This window comes from Jaculus jaculus, chromosome 12 (assembly GCF_020740685.1).
Source record: "Jaculus jaculus isolate mJacJac1 chromosome 12, mJacJac1.mat.Y.cur, whole genome shotgun sequence".
NCBI lineage: Eukaryota > Metazoa > Chordata > Mammalia > Rodentia > Dipodidae > Jaculus > Jaculus jaculus.
This window is the reverse complement of record NC_059113.1, coordinates 13652578-13675817: the sequence shown is the minus strand read 5'-3', so window position 1 is coordinate 13675817 and position 23240 is coordinate 13652578. Positions and strand designations below refer to the sequence as shown.

Below are 23240 nucleotides of genomic sequence, written 5' to 3'. Positions count from 1 at the left end.
CATCCCGACAAACACCTGGGGCATCTAACCCAAACCTCTACCAGGGAAGTGAGGCTTTACTGGGCTCACGATTGGAGAGGCTGATGAGGGCCTCATGCTACATCACATAACAAGTCATAACAACTTGTAGAGCCATTAGTATCATCACAAGGTCACCTCCCCCCATAAGGCTTCTCCTAACTGTAAATCACCTCCAAGCTCCATGAACATGGATGACATAAACCCTCCAGATGTAGCCTGAGAAACTTTTCTACCGCTTTCCCACGAGCTATGGCGAGGAGGCACACAGGGAGAACACTGGCTGGTTTGAATAGCCCTTGTGTGCCTGGGCGTGGTGGCGCACAGCTTTAGTCCCAGCACTCAGGAGGCTGAGGTAGGAGGATCGCCATGGGGTTGAGGCTACAAAGTGAATTCCAGTTCATTATGGTCTAGATTGAGATCCTACCTCAATTAAAAAATAAAAAAGAAAGGAAGGGAAGGATCCCTGAGCTCTGTTGGGTTCTGGTGGACTGGCCCTAGGATGGTTTTGAAAGGGCACAGTGGCTTGGCATGATAGAGAAGGAGGCTGTGGTTGTGCCTCTGGCAAGGCTAGTTTACAATTGAAGAATGCCATTTACTTTTTTTTTTAATATTTTTTTTTGTTCATTATTTATTTATTTATTTGAGAGCGACAGACACAGGGAGAAAGACAGATAGAGGGAGAGAGATAGAATGGGCGCGCCAGAGCTTCCAGCCACTGCAAACGAACTCCAGACGCGTGCGCCCCCTTGTGCATATGGCTAACGTGGGACCTGGGAAACCGAGCCTTGAACCGGGGTCCTTAGGCTTCACAGGCAAGCGCTTAACCGCTAAGCCATCTCTCCAGCCCCACTTTTTTTTTTTTTTTTAAGGATGGCCTTTTAAAAGAAATAGCCAGTTCTGGGAGGCATAGTCTCTCCAAGTCAGAAAACTATCAAAGCATTAGAAAACATTAAAATCAGGCTGGTGAGTTGACTTAGCGGTTAAGATGCTTGCTTGCAAAGCCAAAAGACCCAGGTTCGACTCCCCAGGACCCACATAAGCTAGATACACAAGGTGGCTCATGTGTCTGGAGTTCATTTGCAGTGGCTGGAGACCTGGCATGCCCATTCTTTCTCTCTCTCTCTCTCTCTGTCTCTCAAACAAACAAACAAACAAATAAAAATTTAGTGAGGGGGAGGGCATTATCATAGTTTATTGTCTATAATTATGGAAGTTGTCAATAATCAAAAGATTTTTTAAAAAGATAAGATAGGGACAGATTCTGATATTTTAAAAAAGGAAATATAAAAATAAATTATATGACTAATTTGGGCCTTGTTTCAGTACTTTCAGGATTCAAGAGCTACTGAAATCCAGTCCCATTCTGTCTTTAGGGTACTTTTTATTGCTTCTGCCTGACTGGAAAGGCAAGCACCTGCAGATTCTTTAAATGACCAAGTGGAAGGAGGCGGCCTTGAGATTCTCAAGTTCATCTCAGTGTTGGGACAGCCAGTCCCCCAGCACCTCGGCCCAGACACCTGCTTTAATCTTCGTGTCACTGGATCCCGACGCCTGGCTGAAGGAGGGATGTTTTGTTTTGGCTCACAGCCTCAGAGCGCCATCTGCCTGTCGTGTCAGGGAAGCCCGGGCAGGGTGGCTTCCTCCGTGGTGGTAGGAGCATAAAGCAGAAGCTTCCCATGGCTGACCACGAAGCAGAGAGAGAACTGGAGAGATGTTTCAGTGGTTAAGGAGCTTGCCTGCAAAGCCAAAAGACCCAGGTTCAGCTCCCCAGCATCCACGTAAGCCAGACGCACAAGGTGGCGCATGCATCTCGAGTCCGTTTGCAGCTGATGGAGGCCCTGGCGCACCCATTCTATCTCTCTCTGTGCCACTCTCTCTCAAGTAAAAATAAATAAATATATAAAATATTTTAAAAAGACTTTATTTGTCAAAAAAATTAAAATAAAAAAATAAAAAGAAGCAGAGAGTGGACCAGGACCAGTGGGGGGTATCACCTTCAAAGGCCCCTAGTGACGTACCAGCCAGGACCCAGCTCCTTAAAGGCTCCACAACCTCCCCAGATAGCCACAAACCGGGGCCCAAGGGCTCCAAGCGTGAGCCTGTAAGAGACCTGTCAGACACAAACCAAAATAGGGTGCTATACTAACTATGCCCTTAGCGGGGTGCCTCACACGGCATCATTTACTCTCATGGCTTTCCCCAGGCTAGAAGCTCTTGTCTAAACCACAGCTGGTTCAGTGCCTGGGGAGGGTCCACTTCTTGGCTTGTAGACCATCTTCTCCAGGCAGAGAGCCAACTCTCATGGGTCTCTTCTCATAAGGAAAATCATCTCCGCATGAGGGTTCCACCCTTGCCGCCTAATAATCACGTGTCCCCAGGTCCCACCTCAAAAGACCACTCCACTGAGGATTAGGGTTTCTACATCTGAAGCCATTTTGATCCATTTCCCACCCCACCCTACCTCCCCCCCGCACCCACCCAACAGGAATTTCTTTCTCTCCAACCCAGGCCTGATCATGTGGCCGGTCATCCCTACTGGCCATTACCCTGAATTTATAACCTTCCCAGCGATGCCCATCTGCCCTCATCACCCTTGCCAGCCTCGCCTGCCACCACTCCACGCCTCCAGCTGCCAGCCTTGCGAACAGTGCGCAGGTACCCGCAATGACTTACCGCTTCCTGCCTTTGATCACGCAGCTGCCGTCACCTAGCACGGCCTTCTCTCCCCGGCCAACTTCCACTCCCCAGGGTTCAATGCAGAGACGACATTTTCTGAAAGGCTCGATTTGGTCACCAGGCAGCGCTCATCACCTCTGTAGCCTGCTTCCTCAGTGGCAAGTGCATGCCCCGTTAGATGACACGGGACCTGTGGATCCTTGTGTGTACTTCAAGACCTCCCTTAGACTACTGCCTCCTCAGGGCCAAGGCTCTGCCCTCTCATCTTTCATTCTCATATCCTCTCTTAGCTAGTGTATGATAAGCACATGACCAGTGTTTAGTGAAAGAAAGAAAGGAAGGAAGGAAGGAAGAAAGGAAGGGAGGGAGGGAGGGAGGAGGAACCATCTAGGCAGAGGGTGGAGGTTCCATGGTCGCTTTAAGGCGGCCTGTGGAGCAGGGTTTGGTCAGCACAGCCTCTACCTCTTGCTCCGCCCTGCTCCGTCGGTTCTGGTTTTCTCAGCCCATCCCCACGATATCCTTCAAAAATAAAGTAAGTATTCCCCACGCTCTCTGCCACGGCCATCTACCTATCTATCAATATCAGTGAGGAAGACACTAGAAACCAGCAAGATAATGTTGGGTGATTATCTTCCACTTCATGTTATAATTTCAGTTTATTTTTAGCAGGTGCTATGTTCCAATAGCTCAAAAATCAAGATGATAGAATGAGGATATAGAAGCGTCTTCCCGCCTCTATCCCGTCTCTTCCCCACAGCAGCACCAACACCCGCGGCCTCTCGTAACTTTAAAAATAATATCCTCCCATAGTTGGTTTGCGCAAATGTAAGAAAATGCAAAAAGAAAAAGAAAGGCCTTGATTTCTTTTCTTTTTTATATGAAAGTAAGGCACCAGACACATTGTTTTGCAACCCTGCCTTTTTCTACTAATTTATCCTGGAGAGCTCTTCATATCAGATCTGAGACTTTTCATTGTTTTTCACAGCTAGGAAGTTTTCCTTTGTTAGCGTGTGTCATTGTTGATTAACCAATAACCAGCTGATGAACCCTGGAGTTATTTCCAGCTTTGCATCACAGGCAGGGCTAAGTGAATATTCTGTTCCTAAGTGTGCGGACAGCAATAAGGGGTAAACCGCAGAAATGAGGTTGCTGGATGGTGAGGTCGATTGTCCCCTCTCTGAATTCCCAGAGCAATGTGGGAAGCCTGTTTTTACCTCCCACCGTGCCTCCTTCAAACAAGATCACTTGTTAAAATTCTTTTTTTTTTTTTTTATTGTGATAAGAACTCTTAACCACTTAACAATGAGATCTACCCGCAACAGATGATTATGCTACTAGACAACCATACAGGGTTCTTCAATTTATAATCCCTAATTAGCAACTGCCAAAACACTATCCCAAAGCCGGGCGTGGTGGCACATGCCTTTAATCCCAACACTCGGGAGGCAGAGGTAGGAGGATTGCCGTGAGATCGAGGCCACCCTGAGACTCCATAGTGAATTCCAGGTCAGCCTGGGCTAGAGTGAGACTCTACCTCAAAAAAAAATAAAAATAAATAAAAAAAAACCTATCCCAGCAACTTCTCTGTTTCTGCAAGTTTGACTTTTTAAAAATATATATATTAGTTATTCATGAGAGAGAGAATGAACATGCCAGGGCCTCTAGCCCCTGAAAATAAACTCTAGACACATATGCCACCATGGGCATCTGGCATAAGTGGGTTCTGGGGAATCAAACCTGAGTCCTTGGACTTTGCAAGCAAGCACTTTCACCACTAAGCCATCTCTCCAGCCCAGTTTGACTATTTTTTAATTAATTAATTAATTTGAGAGAGAGAGAATGAGCACCCCAGGGCTCTAGCCACTGCAAACGAACTCCAGATGCATGTGCCCCTTTGTGCATCTGGCTTACATGGGTCCTGGGGAATTGAACCGGGATCCTTTGGCTTTGCAGGCAAACATCTTAACCACTAAGCCATCTCTCCAGGCCCCAGTTTGACTATTTTTGATAGAATTGTACAGTATCTGCTCTTCTATGACTGGTTGATTTCAACTGGTATATTACTCTCCCTTTCTAACAATAGAAAAGCATTCCATGGTATGTGCAGGTGGTCCATAACACACAGGCTTGACTTGATTTTTCAACTTTTCAGTGGTATGACAGGGATTTGTGGGCTGGAGACATGGCTCAGCAGGTTAAGGTGCTTGCTTGCATATCCTGATGGCCTGGGTTCACTTTCCCAGTACCTACATACAGCCAGTTGCACAAAGTGGCACATGGTATCTGGAGTTCTCTTGCAGTGGCAAGAGGCGCAGGCTCATTCTCTCTTTCTCTCTCTCCTTACAAATAAATAATATTTTTATTTATTTATTTATTTTTTTTGTTGTTGTTCATTTTTTTTTATTTATTTATTTGAGAGCGGCAGACACAGAGAGAAAGACAGATAGAGGGAGAGAGAGAGAATGGGCGCACCAGGGCTTCCAGCCTCTGCAAACGAACTCCAGACGCGTGCGCCCCCCCCTGTGCATCTGGCTAACGTGGGACCTGGGGAACCGAGCCTCGAACCGGGGTCCTTAGGCTTCACAGGCAAGTGCTTAACCACTAAGCCATCTCTCCAGCCCATAAATAATATTTTTAAAAAAGTGATTTAGGGCTGGAGAGATGGCTTAGTGGTTAAGGCACTTGCCAGTGAAGCCTAAGGACCCAGGTTTGATTACCCAGTACCCACATAAGCCAGGTGCAAAAGGTGGTACATGCATCTGGAGTTTGTATGCAGTGGCTAGAGACCCTGACATGGCCATTCTCCCTCTCCTAAATAAATTAATAAATAAATGAATAAACAAACAAAATATTCCTTAAAAAGTAATTTACTATAGGAACTTTACTTAGATCCCACGAGAACTGTAATAATCCCTTCTAAAGGCACAACCCTGTGGCCTAAGGACCTCCCGCCAGTTCCCTCCTCCTGAAGGTCCCATCACTGCGGCCCTGTAAGGATCAAGCTGCCAACATAAGAACCCTTGGGGAATAAATCACATATGACCATAGATGCGACCTAGGGTGAACCTTAGCATTTGAATGACAACCCTGCCTGCCAGCAGCAAGCAGAGAGCCTACAGGAGTGCGGTGGGCTGGAGGGGCTCAAGGAGAGACGGGGATGAGGATGGAGAAGAAGTCTCCCATGGGCTACTGAACGAACAGAAAAAGAAAGAGGACTACGGAGTTTCCAGTGGCCTTCCCTTCTTTAGGTACTAATCTCTTATTCTAAACATAAAAGCAAGGCATGTGAGTGTAGAGTCTCTGGAAAATATAGAAAAGCAGAAGAGGAAAATAAGGTTCATAATTATCCCCCCATTTGGAGAGCACCAACCACATTCTGCTTCCTGTCCCCAGTCTTTTCCTGGAGGGTGACCATGTGGATGATGGATGGACTGGGTCTTTCTTTGTCAAAAGACAACGAGATGATTGGGCCCATAGGATTTTCTGACCTACCCTTGGACTCTACATCTCTTAAAAACTTTGTATATATATTTACAGGCAAGAGTGGGATTTGATTTTATTTTGGTAAAATTCAGCATGTATTCCCATGTACAGTGATCACTTGTGTTCCCGGTCTTATAACCTGCCTTGTGACGTTATCTATTCTTCCATGGGGTTGCTAATTGTACTAGCTGGTTACTTTTTGTTGTTACTGAGACAAAAATGCCTGACAAGAAGCAGCTTAAGGGAGGTAGGGCTTATTTCAGCCCACAGTTTGCCCTTATGGCAAAGGTATAGCATTTGATACAAGCCTTAGAAATTATTAGGATTTAAATTGACTGAGAGACAAGAACATATTTTTCAGAAGGTGAAAGGGCATAAAGATAAGAGCTAATTTTTATTTTTTAATTGTTTTTCCCAGAGTAGGGTTTCACTCCAGTCCAGGTTGACCCGGAATTCACTGTGTAGTCTCGGGGTGACCTCGAACTCACAGAAATCCCACTTCAACCACCGGTGTTGCAGGCCTTAAGGGGCCATATTGGGCAGGATTTGAGTAGGGGTACAGTTAGGGGAGGAACGAGTGGGCTTGATGTCTGTCTGCAAGAACAAAGGAGACATGGCAGAAGGACCTTGAGACAGCCGGTCACTTAGTGCGCATAGTCAGGAAACAGAGGGCAACGAATGCTGTTGTTAACTTGCTGTCTCCTTTTGATTTAGTTCAAGGCCACAACCACCCATGGGGTGTGTCTTCTCCTCTTACTTACCCTAATTCCTCACAGACATGGCCAGAGAATTGTCTCCCAGTTGATTCTAGATCCAATCAAGATGACAAATGACATTAACTATCCCTCGAGTCTTTCTGTTATTGATTTTTTAAAAGTATTTTATGTATTAAGAACATGAACCTTTTTCACAGATCTTGAAAAATATCTACCCTCCGTTATTGTCATTGGATTTTTAGTTTGCTTCTTTTTGCCATGCAAAAGATGTAAAAGTGTATCTGGTTAGATTATATCAATCTTTCCCCTCATGCCATTTACTGTTAACAGTTTGCTATATATTTTCTCAGACATTCTCTATGCACATGCAGCTCTCTCTATAAATACATATATAGTCAGATATATAAAGTCTCTTCACATTTAAGATGTCAGATGTTCTGTTCTGCAGCTTGCTTGTTTCACATACTAGCACACTGTAGATATTTCCCATATTGGTAATAGAAAAATCCGAGTCTGACAGAGCATTCCAATACATGGATTCCATACTGTGCTATTAAGCCAGTTTTTAAAGATTTTTTTGTTTTCTTATTGAAATATGAAAGTTTGATAATGTCTGAATGAAAAGGAGACCTTACCTTATCTAACTTATGTAATAAGCCAAAGCAATTATTTTTTTAAAAATTCACCCTTTCCTCTTTGTTGGAAATAATGCTGCCATATATTAAGTATCATATGTTAAGTGGCCAATATCAGCTATTAAATACACACATACTAAATTTTGAGTTTCCCACGAGATTTTCAAGTTTTTTACTTCTCAATGCCATGTTGTTCTAACTAATTTAGCTTTTTAACGTATTTTAATCTTCAAAGTCAATACAATCCCCTATTTCTCTTCAGTATTACTTAGGGTAATTCATTTTCTGTCATTTGCTTATTTTTTTAATTTAATTACAAGTTTTGTGAAGTTTTCAAAACATCTATTTAGGATTTTTTGTTGTTGTTTTTCATTTTTATTTAGTTAGTTGAGAACGACAGACAGAGAAAGAGGCAGATAGAGAGAGAGAGAGAGAGAATGGGCATGCCAGGGCCTCCAGCCATTGCAAACGAATGCCAGACACATGTACCTCCTTGTGCATCTGACAAATGTGGGTCCTGGGAAATTGAGCCTTGAACCAGGGTCCTTAGGCTTCAGAGGCAAGCTCTTAACCAGTAAGCCACCTCTCCAGCCCCTATTTAGGATTTTTGTTGAATTTTGTTATACTAAGAAATTATGGCTGGGCATAGTGGGGCATGCCCAGCACTCAGGAGGCTGAGGTAGGAGTATTGCCATGAATTCAAGGCCAGCCTGGAGTTACAGAGTGAGTTCCAAGTCAGCCTGGGCTACAGTGATACCCTGCCTCAAAATAAGTAAATAAATAATAAAAAAATAAAGCTTTAAGTTTAAAAGCCAAGCACGCCTCTCCGTCCGGTCAGTATTTCTTCTTCCAGCAGTCATATTTTTGTTTTCCTTGTGTAAGCTTTACAATTGTACAAATGGGATGTTAAAAGTAATATTTTATTTCTAAATACTTTATTATTTATTTATTTGCAAGAAGGGAGAGAGAGAGAGAGAGAAAGAGTGAGAGAGAGAAAATGGGCACACCAGGGCATGTTGCCACTATAAATGAACTCTAAGATGCATGTGTTTCTTTATGTGTGTGGCTTTACAATGGTACTGGGGAAATCAAACCTGGGTTGGCAGACTTTGCAAGCAAGTGCCTTTAAACACTGACCCATCTCTCCAGCCCTCCCTAAAAAGTGATATTTTATGACTATCATTATGTATGTGTATATATATATATATATATCTCAGTTACTTTCTTATTGCTGGAACATATTACCTGGCCAGAAGTAGCTTATGGAAGGAAAGGGCTTCATCCAGCTTACAGGTCTAGAGTCGTCCGTCATGGTGGGGAAAGTGCGGCAGCAGCGAGAAGCCGCGCTCACATCATCACATAGCAGGAGGAGGCAGAGAAAGGGAGACCAGCAAGCAGGGCTCAACTATAAAACCCCAGGGTCCTCCCCTCCACACTTCCTCCCGCAAGGCTCCACCTCCCGAAGGTTACACAATCTTCCTGAACAGCGCCACCATCTGGGAATTCAGTATCCAAACACATGTGGGCATCCTGGTGCCCTGCTGGCGGGTCTGACTCCAGGATTCCAACCCATCGCGCCCATGCGAGGAGGACATTTTACATTCAAATCGTCACATATGAATATGTAGGAAAGTGCTGGTTCTTTGCACATTTGGTGACAGCTTACTTTACTGAACATTACTTTAGTTGTTTTGGGGATGTTTTTTATAGATTTCTCACGGAGACAATCATGCCATTTTTAAAAAAAAAAAATGGAAAAAAGCTGAGTGTGGTGACGCACGCCTTTAATCCCAGCACTCGGGAAGCAGAGGTGGGAGGACCGCCATGAGTTCAAGGCCACCCCTACCTCAAAAAAAAAAGGAAAAGAGGAGGAAGAGTCAATGGTTTAGTTCTTCTTTTACCATATTCTTTCTCACTTTTTCTTATTTTCTGATTACTTCAGCTAGAAGTAGTTCATGGAGGTATTAAATATGCGGGGTTCTCCTGGGACTCCACTGGGATCAGGCACGTATCCCACTATTTTTATTCTTTTCTTCTGAGTCCTTGGAAACTTACTGAGTTCATCTTTACATTCTTTTTGTTTGTTTGTTTGTTTTTTGAAGTAGGGTCTCACTCTGGCTCAGGCTGAGCTGGAATTCACTATGGAGTCTCAGGGTGACCTCGAACTCACAGCAATCCTCCTACCTCTGCCTCCCAATTGCTGGGATTAAAGGTGTGCACCACCATGACAGGCTTTTACATTCTTTTTTAAGTTTCCTTTAATTATTTATGACAGAGAGAGAGAGAAAGAGAGAGAACGGGCATGCCAGGGCCTATAGCCACTGCAAACAAACTCCAGATGCATGCACTACCATGTGCATCTGGGGAATCAAACCTGGGTTCTTTGGCTTTGCAGGAAAACACCTTAACTACTAGGCCATCTTTCTACCCCATCTTTGCGTACTTTAATATAATTTCACGTAGCATCTAATATAGGCTTCATCATTCCTATTGGACTTTAACACTCAACAACCAAGGTCTTGTAAATATCTCTCTTGTCTTTGGAACGTTATCAATGGTCCACAATGATTATAACCAGTGGTGTCTCAGATCCTTATTCCCAATGGCTGTCCATCGGGCCAAGCTCCATTCTCTTGGCATCTGTGACTCCATGCTCCCCTGGTTGTTCACTGACTCTCTTCTGGCTTCTTCCTGTTCCTACACTTTGAGTTCCCAAATTTCTACCATAGTGTCCCTTCAGTTCTTACTTCTCAAATTGTCCTTAAATGGTTTCCTCCATCCCCAGATGCAGTGCCCACCTGCCAAGTCTTGAGAGAGTACCTTGAAATGACCTCTATGCCTAGATGTTCCAACAGCAGCTCACTGTCTTCCAGCATGGCTCTTCCAAGAATACCAACGTGCACTGTCCGTTCAAGACAGAACCACAGGGCTGGAGAGATGGCTTAGCGGTTAGGCGCTTGCCTGTGAAGCCTAAGGACCCCAGTTCGAGGCTCGCTTCCCCAGGTCCCACGTTAGCCAGATGCACAGGGGGGCGCACGCGTCTGGAGTTTGTTTGCAGAGGCTGGAGGCCCTGGCGCGCCCATTCTCTCTCTCTCCCTCTATCTGTCTTTCTCTCTGTGTCTGCCGCTCTCAAATAAATAAATAAAAAATTAAAAAAAAAAAAAGACAGAACCACAGACCCACCTTGGATTTCCCCCCTTCTAAACACTCCTATGCCTTGGCACACACTATTCCCTTTGCCTAGAGAGAGTTTTTCCTGATCCTACACCTGCCCATTTTTCAAGGTCAAGCCCCAAAAGCAATTCTGAGGTCTTCCTGGGTTTTTAAGGTGGAGGGATTAAGGCCAGCTCTTCTGTGTTCCCTCAGTAGTTGGTAAATGCTGCTCTACCCAGCCTTTGGAACATTAGAGAACAGTGTGTGTGTCCAGGCTGAGAGGGGGGACAGGATTCCTCTAATCTTCCCTTTTGTTCTTTTTTTTTTTTAATTTAATTTATTTATTTGCAAGGGGAGATTGAGAGAGAGAGAGAGAGAGAGAAAGAAAGAATGGGAGCACTAGGGCCTTTTGCCGCTTCAAAAGAATTCCAAATGCATGTGTGTGCCACTTTATGCTTCTGGCTTTATATGGGTACTGGGGAATTGAACCTGGGCTAACAGCCTTTTCAAGCAAGCACATTGAACCACTGAGCCATCTCCTCAGCCTTTCATTCATTCCTGTCTGTTTTTTAAGACTGCTTTTTTTTTTTTTTTTAAATTTTGAGAGAGACAGGGGGGAATAGAGAGAATGGACACACCAGGGCCTTCAGCTGCCGAAAATGGACTCCAGATGTGTGCGCCTCTTTGTGGTGCGTGTGCAACATTGCATGCTTGTGTCACCGTGAGTCTGACTAAGTGGGGCCTGGGGATCCAAACATGAGTTCCTAGGCTTCGCCAGTAAGCGCCGTAACCACTAAGCCATCTCTCCAGCCCTCCGTCCTCCTCTTACTCTCTCCCTCCCTCCCATTCGATCACAGCTTTGGCGGCCTGAATGTAGAGTGACCCCACACACGGATGCGTTTGCACACTTGATCCCTGGCCGTGGTGCCGCTGTTTGAGAAGTTTCTGCAGCCTTTGGGAGGTGGAGCCTTGCTAGAGGAAATGTGTCACTGGGGGGTGGCCCTCGAGGCCTTACAGTCCATTCCTGCTTGGAGGTCCTGCACTTTCTACTTCCTACTGCTGAACCACGTGAAGGCGGGACGCTGGCTATCTACTCCTGCTAGGCTTCTGCACCACCATGGACTCGCCCTTGAAACCGTGAGCTGAAAATGAGCCCGTTGCTTTCATGAGCTGCTTCTGGCTGGATATTTTGTCCCAACAATGAGAAAATGAGTGATAACACCAGCCCAAGCCCCCATCCAAGTCGAGCCGAACTGTCACAGCTAACTAGCTCACAACGGGAGGATGTAGTACTCTCGTCATCTCTCTAAAGGATTATTTCATGCTTTCTTCCCTGTCCCCAGATTTCTCATAATTTCACTTCCCCTAGTTACTTTGCCTATAAGTCACTGAAATGTATAAGCAATTAGAAGACAACGTCAGAATTTTTCACTGTAACATCTTCCGCATTTGTCCAGCATGTGAACCCGCATCCCCGGCTCCTCACAAAGGCCTGGCTTCCAATTTCATTCTGGCTCCTCTCTGCCTTGCCAGAGTCTTGGCTCTTTCAATGGGCCCCTTTCTCCTCTTTGCCGTCTCCATTGGCTCACAAGCATCCCTAAGTATCATTCATCTCTTTAAAAACTTCTTGACTGCCTTCTTCTCTGGCAGCCGCCGCTCTGTATCTCAATTGTGCATCACACCCAAACATCCATTGCATCTCTGTCTATAACAGCATCTCCGTTTCCTCAAGTAGGTCCCTTCCACTCCACTGGCAGTCCTTGCCACGACAGTGGTCACCTCGAAGTCATCAAACTGCTCTATCACATCTGTTCCTCCATCTTCCTCCCAGCAGCACTCTGCACAGTTGACTACACTCTCCTTTAAAAAACATGTTATTTATTTGTTAGAGAGACAGAGAAAGAGACAGAGAGAGAGAGAGAGAAAGAGTGAGTATGGGCATGGGCACATCAGCACGCCCACCCCGCTATTATAAGTGAACTCTAGACACATGTGCCGCTTTGTGCATCGATGTCATTATATGGGGAATGGGACCAGGGCGATCAGGTTTTGTAAGCAAGTGTCTTTAACCACGGAAGCAATTCGCCAGCCTTCTTTTTTTCTTTTTATTCGAGGTAGGGTTTTGTTCTAGCCCAGGCTGATGTGGAATTCACTATGTAGTCTCAGGGTGGCCTTAAACTCACGGCGATCCTCCTACCTCTGCCTCCCAAGTGCTGGGGTTAAAGGCGTGCGCCACCATGCCCGGCTAGCCCTTCCTTTTTAATTTTTAATTTTTTTATTTATATGAGAAAGAGAGAGAGAGAATGGGCATGCCAGGAACTCTAGCCACTGCAAACGAACTCCAGTCACATGAGCCACCATGTGCATCTGGCTTACGTGGGTACCGGCGAGTGAAACCTTGGTCCTTAGACTTTGTAGGCAAGCACCTTAACCACTAAGCCATCTCTCCAGCCCCCTCATTTTCTTTTTGACACAGGGTCTTGTGGATTCCCAGGCCAACCTCAAATGCACTCTGTAGCCAAGGATGGTCTTGAGCTTTTGATCCTCCAGTCTCCACCTCCAAAGTGGTGAGATTACAAGGATGCATGCAATGTCACCTGGAGATCAAACCCACAGCCTTGTGCGTGCTAGGCAAGCACGTGGCCAGCTGAGCCACGTCCGCAGCCCCTCGTTCTCCTTGAAACATGTGTCTTGGCTGTTAGGACTCTGCTCTTCAGGTGTCCCGCACCTCCGCAGCGCCGATCTCCTTTGCCTGATTCTGCCTCTTCCTCAATGCTAACTTATTCTACAGCTCAGGTGTGAGGCCTCTTTTCCCCTCTGTGTCTACTTTCTCTGTGGGTCATCTCTTTATGCTGTAGATTCTAAGGCTATCTCCATGTCAGTTATTCCCTGCTGGGTACATCCGGTCCTGCTCTTGCCCCTGGTCCTTCAGATCCTGACATGTAAACTTGGTTATCATCTTCTGGCAGGAATTCCAAGCCTATCAGGTGTGAAACAGACATCCCAATGCCCTCCTCCAAACATGACCCTCTCCAAGTCTTTTCTGTGTCATTCGGTTACATAGTTGAAGGCCAAATATGACAGCCATCATCTGTCATACCAGTGCTCAGGAGGCAGAGGCAGGAGTCATGAGTTCAAGGCCAGCCTGCATTTCTCAGCAAGGCACGTTTCAAAGACAAAACAAAACACAATGCCCAGGTGCTCGAAACAAAAATCAGAAGTCACTCTTGATTTTTTTCCCCCCTCTGCCTCTTCTCTAAGTCTTGACTATCCAATACATTATCAAACCCTGTGGATTCTACCTGAAATATTTCTCCAAGTCATCCATTGGTTTCTGGTTCCATCATGTGATGATTTCTCTCAGTTATCAACTTGACAGGATTTAGAATCACCATGGAAACATATCTCTGGGCATGTCTGCGAGGGTATTTCTAGATTAGGTTAATTGAGGAGAGGTGGCCTATGCCAAATGAGGGCAGTGCCATTCTATGGGCTGGAGTCCTGGACTTTAAAATTAAAAGGAAACAAGCAAGCTGGGCGCCAGTGTCCATCTGTCTGCTTCATGACTGGATGCAAAGTGACCACCTATTCCATACTCCTATTGCTATGCCTCCCCACGGTGGTCTAAACCTTAGGATTATAAGCCCAGGGTCTTGTGCCATTGCAAACAAATGTCAGACACTTGCTCCATGTTTCGCATTGGTTAAGTGGGTGGCTGGAGAATTGAACCCAGACTGGCAGGCTTTGCAAACAAGCATCTTTAATCACTATGCCATTTCTTCAGTCTCTCCACCTTAGTTTTTAAGACAGGATCTCTCCCTAAACCTACAGCTCACCGATTCAGCTAGACTAGCTATGCAGCAAGCCCCGTGGTTCTGCCTCCACAGCGCTGGGATTGTGAGTACATGTCACCAAGTCCGGATTTTACATGAGGCTCTGGGGACTGAAGTCAGAGCCTCACGCTTGTGAAGGAAGCACTCTACCAAGTGAGCCATCTCCAAAGCCCCTGGACTAATTTCTTCATCAAGGCCAAGAGCCCCGCAGACCACTTCACAGTCTTTTTTTTTTTTTTTTTCTTAATAAACATGTGACACAAGACAGACTAGATAGCATGTGGGAGGGGCTGACCACATTCCCGGATGGAATAGATGTCCTGTCTTCCCCCTTGGGATTCTCTGGGCAGGTATCAGCCATGAAGCTACATGACTTTTTGGTGCATATGTTACAGGGTGCAACCTACATCCTGATGATGGTGGACCCGGACGCTCCCAGCAGATCACAACCTAGAGCGAGATTCTGGCGACACTGGCTGGTGACAGATATCAAGGTAAGGAAGCCAAGAGGCACCTTCACACTCGTTCGCAATTTTAATCGAGAGATTCTTGGTTTATGCAAACTAGCGCTCATTTGAGAGCACTGGGAGCGAGCATGTGAGAGAACTTCTGTGTCTCATTGCCCCACCTCCTGGACCCAGTGTCACATCACTCCCAAGTTTTCCAATAAACTTCAAAACATGCAGGTGGACGGGTGGTGAGTGAGCTCATGAAGGTAATCGAAAGCCCTGCTTCCTAGCAGTTCCTGCTCTTGGCGGTCTGTCCTTCTTTTCAGTGCTAATCTCAAGGTACGGACAACTTAAGAACTGATTCACAAAGCTTCGGGAAACTTAACAATTGACAATGGCACGTGACCGGATTTGAGGACTGACATGTGATTGGCAGGAAAAGATGTAATGTAGGGGTCCGCCCTGCTGCTAAAGGAGTGACATGGAGGAAGCAAGGCGGTTACCTTTCTTTGTGCAGAAATAAGCAGCTGCCCCAAGTTTGCCTCAGGATAGCTGGGAAGGAGCAAGCTGGCTTGTGTCTGAGCGACACACGCCTAATAAGCTTAGATGCTTAGCCTGAACTGAAACACTCTCACTCGCCATCGAGTGACCGCTGAGAGAACCATATCCTGACAGGCACACAGCTATCCCTCAGTTAGTGTCCCCATGGGATTTGGGGTTCCAGGATCCCTAGGGATACCAAAACCCAAAGATGATCAAGTCTCTTATATAAAATGGTGTAGTATTTGTATCAAACCTAAGTGCATCTTCCCATAAACTAAATCATTTCTAAATAACTTATAATACCTAATGTAATGTAAATGCTGTGTTAATAATTTGTTGTGCTCTAATGTTTTGGGAATAATGACAAGAAAAATTCCTGTATGTGTTCACAGATGTAATTATATACATACATACATACATACCATATATATTTTTATTATTTATTTATTTGAGAGAGAGAGAGAGAGAGAGGCAGAGAGAGTATGGGCATGCCAGGGCCTTCAGCCTCTGCAAATGTACTCCAGATATGTTTGCCCCCTTGTGTGCATAGGTGACATTGCGTGCTGTGTCACTGTGTGTCTGGCATATGTGGGACCTGGAGATTTGAACATGAGTTCTTAGGCTTTGCAGACAAGCTCCTTAACCACTAAGCCATCTGTCCAGGCTATGTATGTGTGTGTATATATATATACATACATTCCATTGTTGGTTGAATCAGAGCTGGGCAGAACTGCCAGGTACAGAGAGGATCAACTGTATGTAATACGCATTTGTTTTCCAGCTTCGTTCAGTTACGGAACCTTTCATTCGTGAGTATCTGCCAGTGTACTTTGGGGAGATCCATGGTAGCCTGTAGCATGTACGAGCCTGTGTCTAGAAAACCTGAACTTGGCTTTTGCAAAGAATGTACAGAGGCCTCTGCCCTGTAAAGACAGTGGAAATCAGTGAAGCTAAGTCTGGATGCGGTTTGTGTCTCAGCTGGTCACCAGCTCAAATGACCTCTGGGACTCTCTGGACATTCTGTCTTTCTCTGAGACATGTGAACCCACTTCTGGCTTTATATGGTCACCTTTGGTGATCCCACGGAGAACATCCTGGAAAATGTAAAGAAAACCACAGGGACAAGGGCTTTGATTTTCCTGCCAGGGCAGTGGACAAAGGCAGGGCCCGTTTAACTAGCTGCTGACTTCTGAGCAAGGGGAGACTCTTATGCCTGGGTGAGGTGGTGAGGAGTTGCTTTAGAAGCCCACCCACATCCCAGAGCAGGCCTCCCAGGGGTGCAGAGGAGGAGGGAGGGCAGGAGGGCAGGTTTTCTCAGCAGCAGCGTGGCTGCCACCCTGAGCGGGAGAACGCTTCTTGGGCAGCGCCCGAGCCAGCCTCCACGGGGTCAGCACACCTCCTTGCCTGGGCTGGGGAAGGGCATAGGAACACAAGAAGAGGCAGTGCTGGGGTGGTTCATGCCAGAGACAGGGATGGCAGTGGAGGGCACAAAGGAGAAGATGGCAGATCTCCTCCGGTTTAGAAGGTTGCCGTTTTCTGGACTTGGGTTGAGTTCACTGGATGAAAGGCTTAAGAGGGGAGTTTTGCTCAGATACACAGTGAGTCTCCGTGTGCACAGGGCTTCCTGTGAGAAGGTTCCATCCAAGAACTCTGAGGCCACTGAGGGCACAACGGCTTCTGTGCGGAAGGGACCTGAGATCTGTGGCACTGCCTCTCTTGAAGTGGGCACTCCCACCTCTCCCACAATCTTCACCCGGGACATAACTTTCACACCAGCTTCATGTTGTGAATAAGGATTTAGTCCCAGATACCCTGCTTAGAGGAACAGCAGGTGGCAGCTGCTGGGCAAAGCTGCTAAGCCGCAGAGCTTAACCAGAGCCACCTGCCCGGGTGCGGCCCTCACTTCCCATTCACCCAGAGGAGGCTCAGCTTTCCGTCGCATTGCCACCCACTTTCCTTCGTCTGGGTGCCCGTCAGGAAGTGGCAGCTCTCCCTGATATAGCCACTCAGCCCAGCCACCTGCCCCCACATTCCACCAGCTACAAAGATGACACTGGCCAAATGGGTTCAGACGTCACTCCTGGAGTTCAGCCAAGGGAAGGAGGGCTTTGGCCAGATCTAGCAGCCCTGTCCCCTGACTCGAGACTCACGCTCAGGGGCCCGAGCACGTGTGCGCTCTGGCGGCTAGGAAAATTCTAATTGCCCGGGCCTACCCCTCCCCAGAGCTCACAGTCCTGTTGGTCTGAAATGCTCACTCCAGAGTAGGTGAGAAGGGGGGGGTCTCCTTGGTATGCAAAGCATGTCCTAACACCAGGCCCCTCCCAAAAAGCTCAGGAGGACAGCATGCCTTGGAAGTCACCTGGCTGTGGCCCTCCATAGTACCAACACACTTTCCTGACCTCGCTGAGGCAGGGCTTTGCAGATACGCAGAGAATGCGGCCTCTATGTTGAACGAGTGCCCCAGAGGAGCTTGACAGCTTGCAGGGAGGCCACAGCTCTCGGGGCAGAGATGGCGGGTTGATGTCAGCATTTGTGGAGCCATTTCCAAGTGTGAGCACCTTCCTGATCTTCATAGCTCGTGGTGCTCTGCAAGCCAGCATCATTCCACTGACAGATGGGTGGCAAGGGCAGAAGAGCCTGAAGGGCAGTTTCTCAGGTAGCGGGTTACAGCAAGGGGTCTCAGATGTGTGTGCCGGACTACAAACTACACGTGCTGTGTCACACGGTTGTGAGGGGCTCTTACCATCAGCCCCTCCAGTGGCCAGGGGCCACCACGCCCTCGCTGTAAGATGGGGAGGACAATCTCTGAGCTCTCCTATGACCCCAGCTCACTGCTGGGTGGGTAGGAGCTTCCAGAGCACTCTACAGAGGGCATGCTGCCTGGGTACAGAAAGCATACCTAGTACATGTTTTGAATCCCATCGAACTACACCCCACATGTCACCATTCCCTAAGCAAGCATCCTCAGCACTAAGGGATGTGGCAAAGTCACTGCAGACTGAATGATGATGGCCCCAAGATCTCCAAAGGCCGCAAGCAGAAACTTGGTGGGACCTAGGCGGACCTTGACATTAAATGTAATTGGACAGTGGGCTGAGCATGGGTGTGGAAGACCCTCAGTGGGAATAATGTTTTCTACAAAGCAGCCCAAGCCAAATACAACAGAAGATAGTCCTTGGGGACTACAGGGAACAGCGTGGGGTGGGACGGTGGCTGTAGATGTTCCCCGTACGGTCCGGGGGCAGGCTTGGAATTTCCTTTACCTGTCAGTGTCTGCTGTCTCAGCATCAGGCCATCAGTCCCCCAACCTAGCCAATCCAAGCAGGCAGGGACAGATATATAACATGTGAGGTGCCCCTTGGCCCCTCTGTGAAATTGGCCCACTGAGCACAAGAGGTTTGTGTGTGTGTGTGTGTGTGTGTGAAGGAGAGAGAGGAGAGAGAAGATGTATGTTTATGAACATGTTCATGTGTGTAGTGCAGGCGTGCATGTGTCATAGGCAGGGGCAATCTTCAGAGACTGGCGCTCGCCTTCCATCTTAATTGAGACAGCATCGCTCACTGTTACTCACCATTATTGCGCTGGCCAGGCTCATGAGCTTCTGGGAAATTCTGCTGTCTTCTCACTGCATGAGCGTTGGGCTTGCAGGTGTCCAGCGCATCATCTGTCTTTCCTGTGGCTTCTGGGCGTCAGAACTCAAAAGCATAGCAAGCGTTTCCCCCGAGCCATCTTCCCCAGCCCCAACACAAGGGATTTCTAAGGGCAGCTGGCCTTGCTGGCGCTCAGGAGCCTGAAGCAGGGGGAATTGGTGGTCGAGGCCAGCCCCGGGGGGGCTACGTAGCAAGACTCTAGCTCAGAAAGAAGCAACAGAGATTCCTAATGGGGCGTGGTCAGATAACCTCTTTCTCCCACATGCGGTTCAGTTCTGATGCCGCCGAACCCTCTCCATGCTGAAGCCCGATTAAGATATCAATTAATTTGCATCATTCATTTCCGAAATAATGCTTACTGGCTCCTTGTCTATTTGTCTCTGAAATGAGTGCTCAGGGCTTTTCATGCAGATATTTTCATTAGACGTTTTATTGTTAGTGGGAATATTGAGCACAGGAAGATGGCACATTAGTACTTTCCACAAAGACTATCATGACTGGTGACAAAGAACATGAGGAACAATTAAAGAGACAAGAGTTCCTTTTTTTTTTTCTTCCAAAAAAGAAAATCTTGCTAGAAACCATCAATGATTCTAAAATTTGCCCTGAACATCTTTTTTTTGTTGTTGTTTGAAGAAAGAAAAGGAACCAGGAGGTTCACGTTTCCCCTTTTCATTCAATGCCCTCAACCTTTGGCAGCTGTAAACGGCAACCAATTCTGGGTTGAATTAGAAGGGTCTCTAAGGGGTCATTATTCTGTCTACTTTTCTATACAGGTTCATTTTTCCATAATGAGAGAGAGCGTTTTAACGGACCTCTAAGTGTGCTAGGTGAATAAGATGAATAAGCCCAGCCAACAGGACAAGGATTATTACTCCCTGCTGTCTAGTCCTGTGGCCAGCGTGTGTTTGAGCCATCTGTCCCACTCCTGAGTGATCTCAGGCAAGTCACCTGGCCTCTCTGAGAGCAGGCCTCCTCTGCTGGAAAATTGGTATGGATCTGAAGTAGGGAGATAGCTCAGGCAGTAAAGTGTTCACCTTGAAAAACTTAGCTTCATCCCCAGGGCCTACCAAAAAAAAAAAAAAAGAAGAAGAAGAAGAAGAAAGAAAAAGAAATGCAAAGCCAGACATGGTGAAGGTGGAGATAGGTGGACCCCGGGGCTTGCTGGCCAGCTTGTCTAGTTTCCTTGGTGGGCCCCAAGCCAACGAGAGACCCTGCCTCTTGCAAAGGTGAATGGTACCTAAGAGGAATAGCACCCAATGTTGTCCTCTGACTGCCACACCCACACCCACAGGTGGATGCGCACACACAGGTGCATACACACACGTGTGCAACAATGCGAATTCTTCCTCCTGGGGGCAGAGACAAGGAAGAAGAAACGACGAACGCAAAGGAGGCTTCCTAGAGAGAGCCAGTGGAAAGCACCATGCTTGTCCTTGTTCCTAATTAATCCAGCAGCGGCCCTGGTGGAAATTTACATATGTACCTATAAATAATTATGTAATGTAACTTTTTTATATATATAACCAGCACCCAGCTAACGAAAATAAACAGAACAAACAAACTATCTTTACCAAACCACCAATGGAGATGAAATGGGCAAACTGAGAGGGATAGGATTAATAATTAGTTCCTTTTTTGTTTAGTTTTTTTCCTTCCTTCCTTTTTTCCTTTCTTTCTTTCTTTGATAGAGAGAAAGAGGCAGATAGAGAAAAAGAGGATGAAGAGAGAGAATGGGCATGCCAAGGCCAATAGGCACTGCAATAAAAACACCAGACACATACTCCATTTGTCTAGTCATTTGGCTTATGTGGGTACTGGGGACTTGGACCTGGCTTTGCAGGCAAGGGCCTCAGCCACTGAGTCATCTCTCCAGTCCTGTTTTTCAAAAATATATTTGTTTTATTTGCAAGCAGAAGAGTGAAGAGAGACAGAGAGAATGGGCATGCCAGGGCCTCCAGCCACTGCAAATGAACTCCACGTGCATGTGCCACTTTGTGCATCTGGCTTTATGTGGGTACTGGGGAATCAAACTTGGGTAATTAGGCTTTGCAGGCAAGCACCTTAACTGCTGAGCCATCTCTCCAGCCTCATAGTTTGTTATTTTTAAGATAGGTTCTTTCCTTGTAGTCCAGTTAAGCCTTGAACTCGAGATCCTCCTGCCTTGCCTTCTCAGTGAGTGCTGGGATTAGAAGAGTGCTTCACCACGCCCAGCTGATCACCTTTCTCTTAAAAATAGAGCCCTGAATTTCCAGTTTTGCCACATCTTGCTGCCATTGTCTTCAAATATTTTTGCCCTGCCTAACAAGGGAACATCTTAAGTGTAGTAACTAAATGTCATAGTGTATGCTCCCTCAGAAAACATAGCTTCCAGGGCTGGAGAAATGGCTTAGTGGTTAAGGCACTTGTCTGCAAAGCCAAAGGACCCAGGTTTGATTCCTCAGGACCCACATAAGCCAGATGCACAAGGTGGTGCATGTGTCTGGAGTTCAATATCAGCGGCTGGAGGCCCTGGTGTGCCAATTCTCTCCCTCTCTCTCTCTCTCTCTCTCTCTATCTCTCTCTCTCTCTCACACACACACACACACACACACACACACACACACACACACACACACGCAAGACATCTGACAAGAATAGCAGGACCTCAGTCAGAGAATCTCCCCTCATCCCAACGTTGAGATCTAGCCATGGTGGCTCCTTAGTAAATTCTTTCGACTATGAGATTCAAGTTCTGCAAAGTAAAAAATTCTGGGCAGTGCTCAACGCAAGCTCACCCCTTTGTCTTAGCTCTAGATGGATTCAGACCAAGGCTAGGAAGATCCAGTATGACCCAAGGTGACTTTACAGAAGATGGATCAGGCCTGGGAGTAGAGTGAGGTCAGGTTGTGTGTGTGTGTGTGTGTGTGTGTGTGTGTGTGTGTGCACGTGTGTGTGTTTTAAACAGAGTTTTACTCTGTAGCCCAGACTGACCAGAAACTCACTAGGTAGCCCAGTCTGGCCTCAACCTTAAAATTTCAACCTCCCTGCCTTGACCTCCTTAGTTCTGGGATTAAAGGACTGTGTCACCATGCCAGCCTTGAAGGGTAAGTCTTGTCACTTGGCCTCTGACCCGTGGACAAGATGAGTCTTCCCCCACCTCGATCATCCCAGAGCACAGCCAGGGCAGGCTCTGGGTTTCCAGGGCTGTCGAACTCCGGCAGGCTCCCCCGGGGCTGGGCTGTGACCCCTCTCTCCCAACATGTTCTGCTTTCATTTTTAACCCAACTCGGCACCACCCCTCACCAGTTCCTTATCGCTCACAGTCTCTGTGCAGCTGTCATTGTCCTACCCCAGAGATGCCTCCACTCCCATTCAAAATAATTTAAATAAAATGTTGCTACAAAGTGGAATATTATCTTTTGATGAATGTTTTTAAAGCCCTTTAGGTTTTCACGGTAATTTGCAGTGTAAAATTATTTGGAGATAAGAGCCAAATTAGCTCTCCTATGCTGAGGTCGCTGTGTCCTGTTATCCATGTGAGCAGTGTTTAAATATAATCAGCCCTCAGACTAATGCAGCTTAATTGTTCATTTGAAATAGCTTTTTTTTTTTACTCCATTCAATGAGTCATTAAAATATTCAAGGGATAATGCAGTGAATTGGAAATGAATTTATCATATTATCCCATATATACTGCAGGGCTTCAGGTAACTAAGGAGAGAGAGAGAGAGAGAGAGAGGGAGAGGCACACCTGGAGGAAGAGGCCTGTGTACACACGAGTGTGGTAAACAAAGCTTTTTAGTGGGTTTATGGTAAGTAGAAGAGGCCGCTTGGGAGGGGAGAAAAAGAAAGAAAAGGAAATATTCTTCAAGGTGGTCTCGCTCTCTCTCTTTCTCTCTCTCTCTCTCTCTCTCTCTCCCTACTCTTGAGAATCTGCTCCACACAGCTCCACTGTTAACTTATTTTTATCAAATATGTTTATATCAGAAAGTCGTTATGGAAACCAATTCTGCCATCCAGGAGAATTCCTGGAGCAGGCAGAAAACATTCTCTCTCTCTCCCTCCCTCCCTCTCTCTCTCTCTCTCTTTCTCCCTCTCT

At 46.6% G+C, this 23240-nt stretch overlaps 1 protein-coding gene across 2 annotated transcripts in view; it reads left to right on the top strand.

Annotated features, from left to right (window-relative positions):
- Positions 1-23240, top strand: part of Pebp4 (phosphatidylethanolamine binding protein 4) — a 245680-nt gene that overhangs the window by 117743 nt on the left and 104697 nt on the right. For both annotated transcript variants that reach the window (XM_012950460.2, XM_045131334.1), the window contains one exon: positions 14913-15011. In XM_012950460.2, the coding sequence (XP_012805914.1) occupies positions 14913-15011 (99 nt within the window). The remainder of the gene's footprint in view (positions 1-14912; positions 15012-23240) is intronic.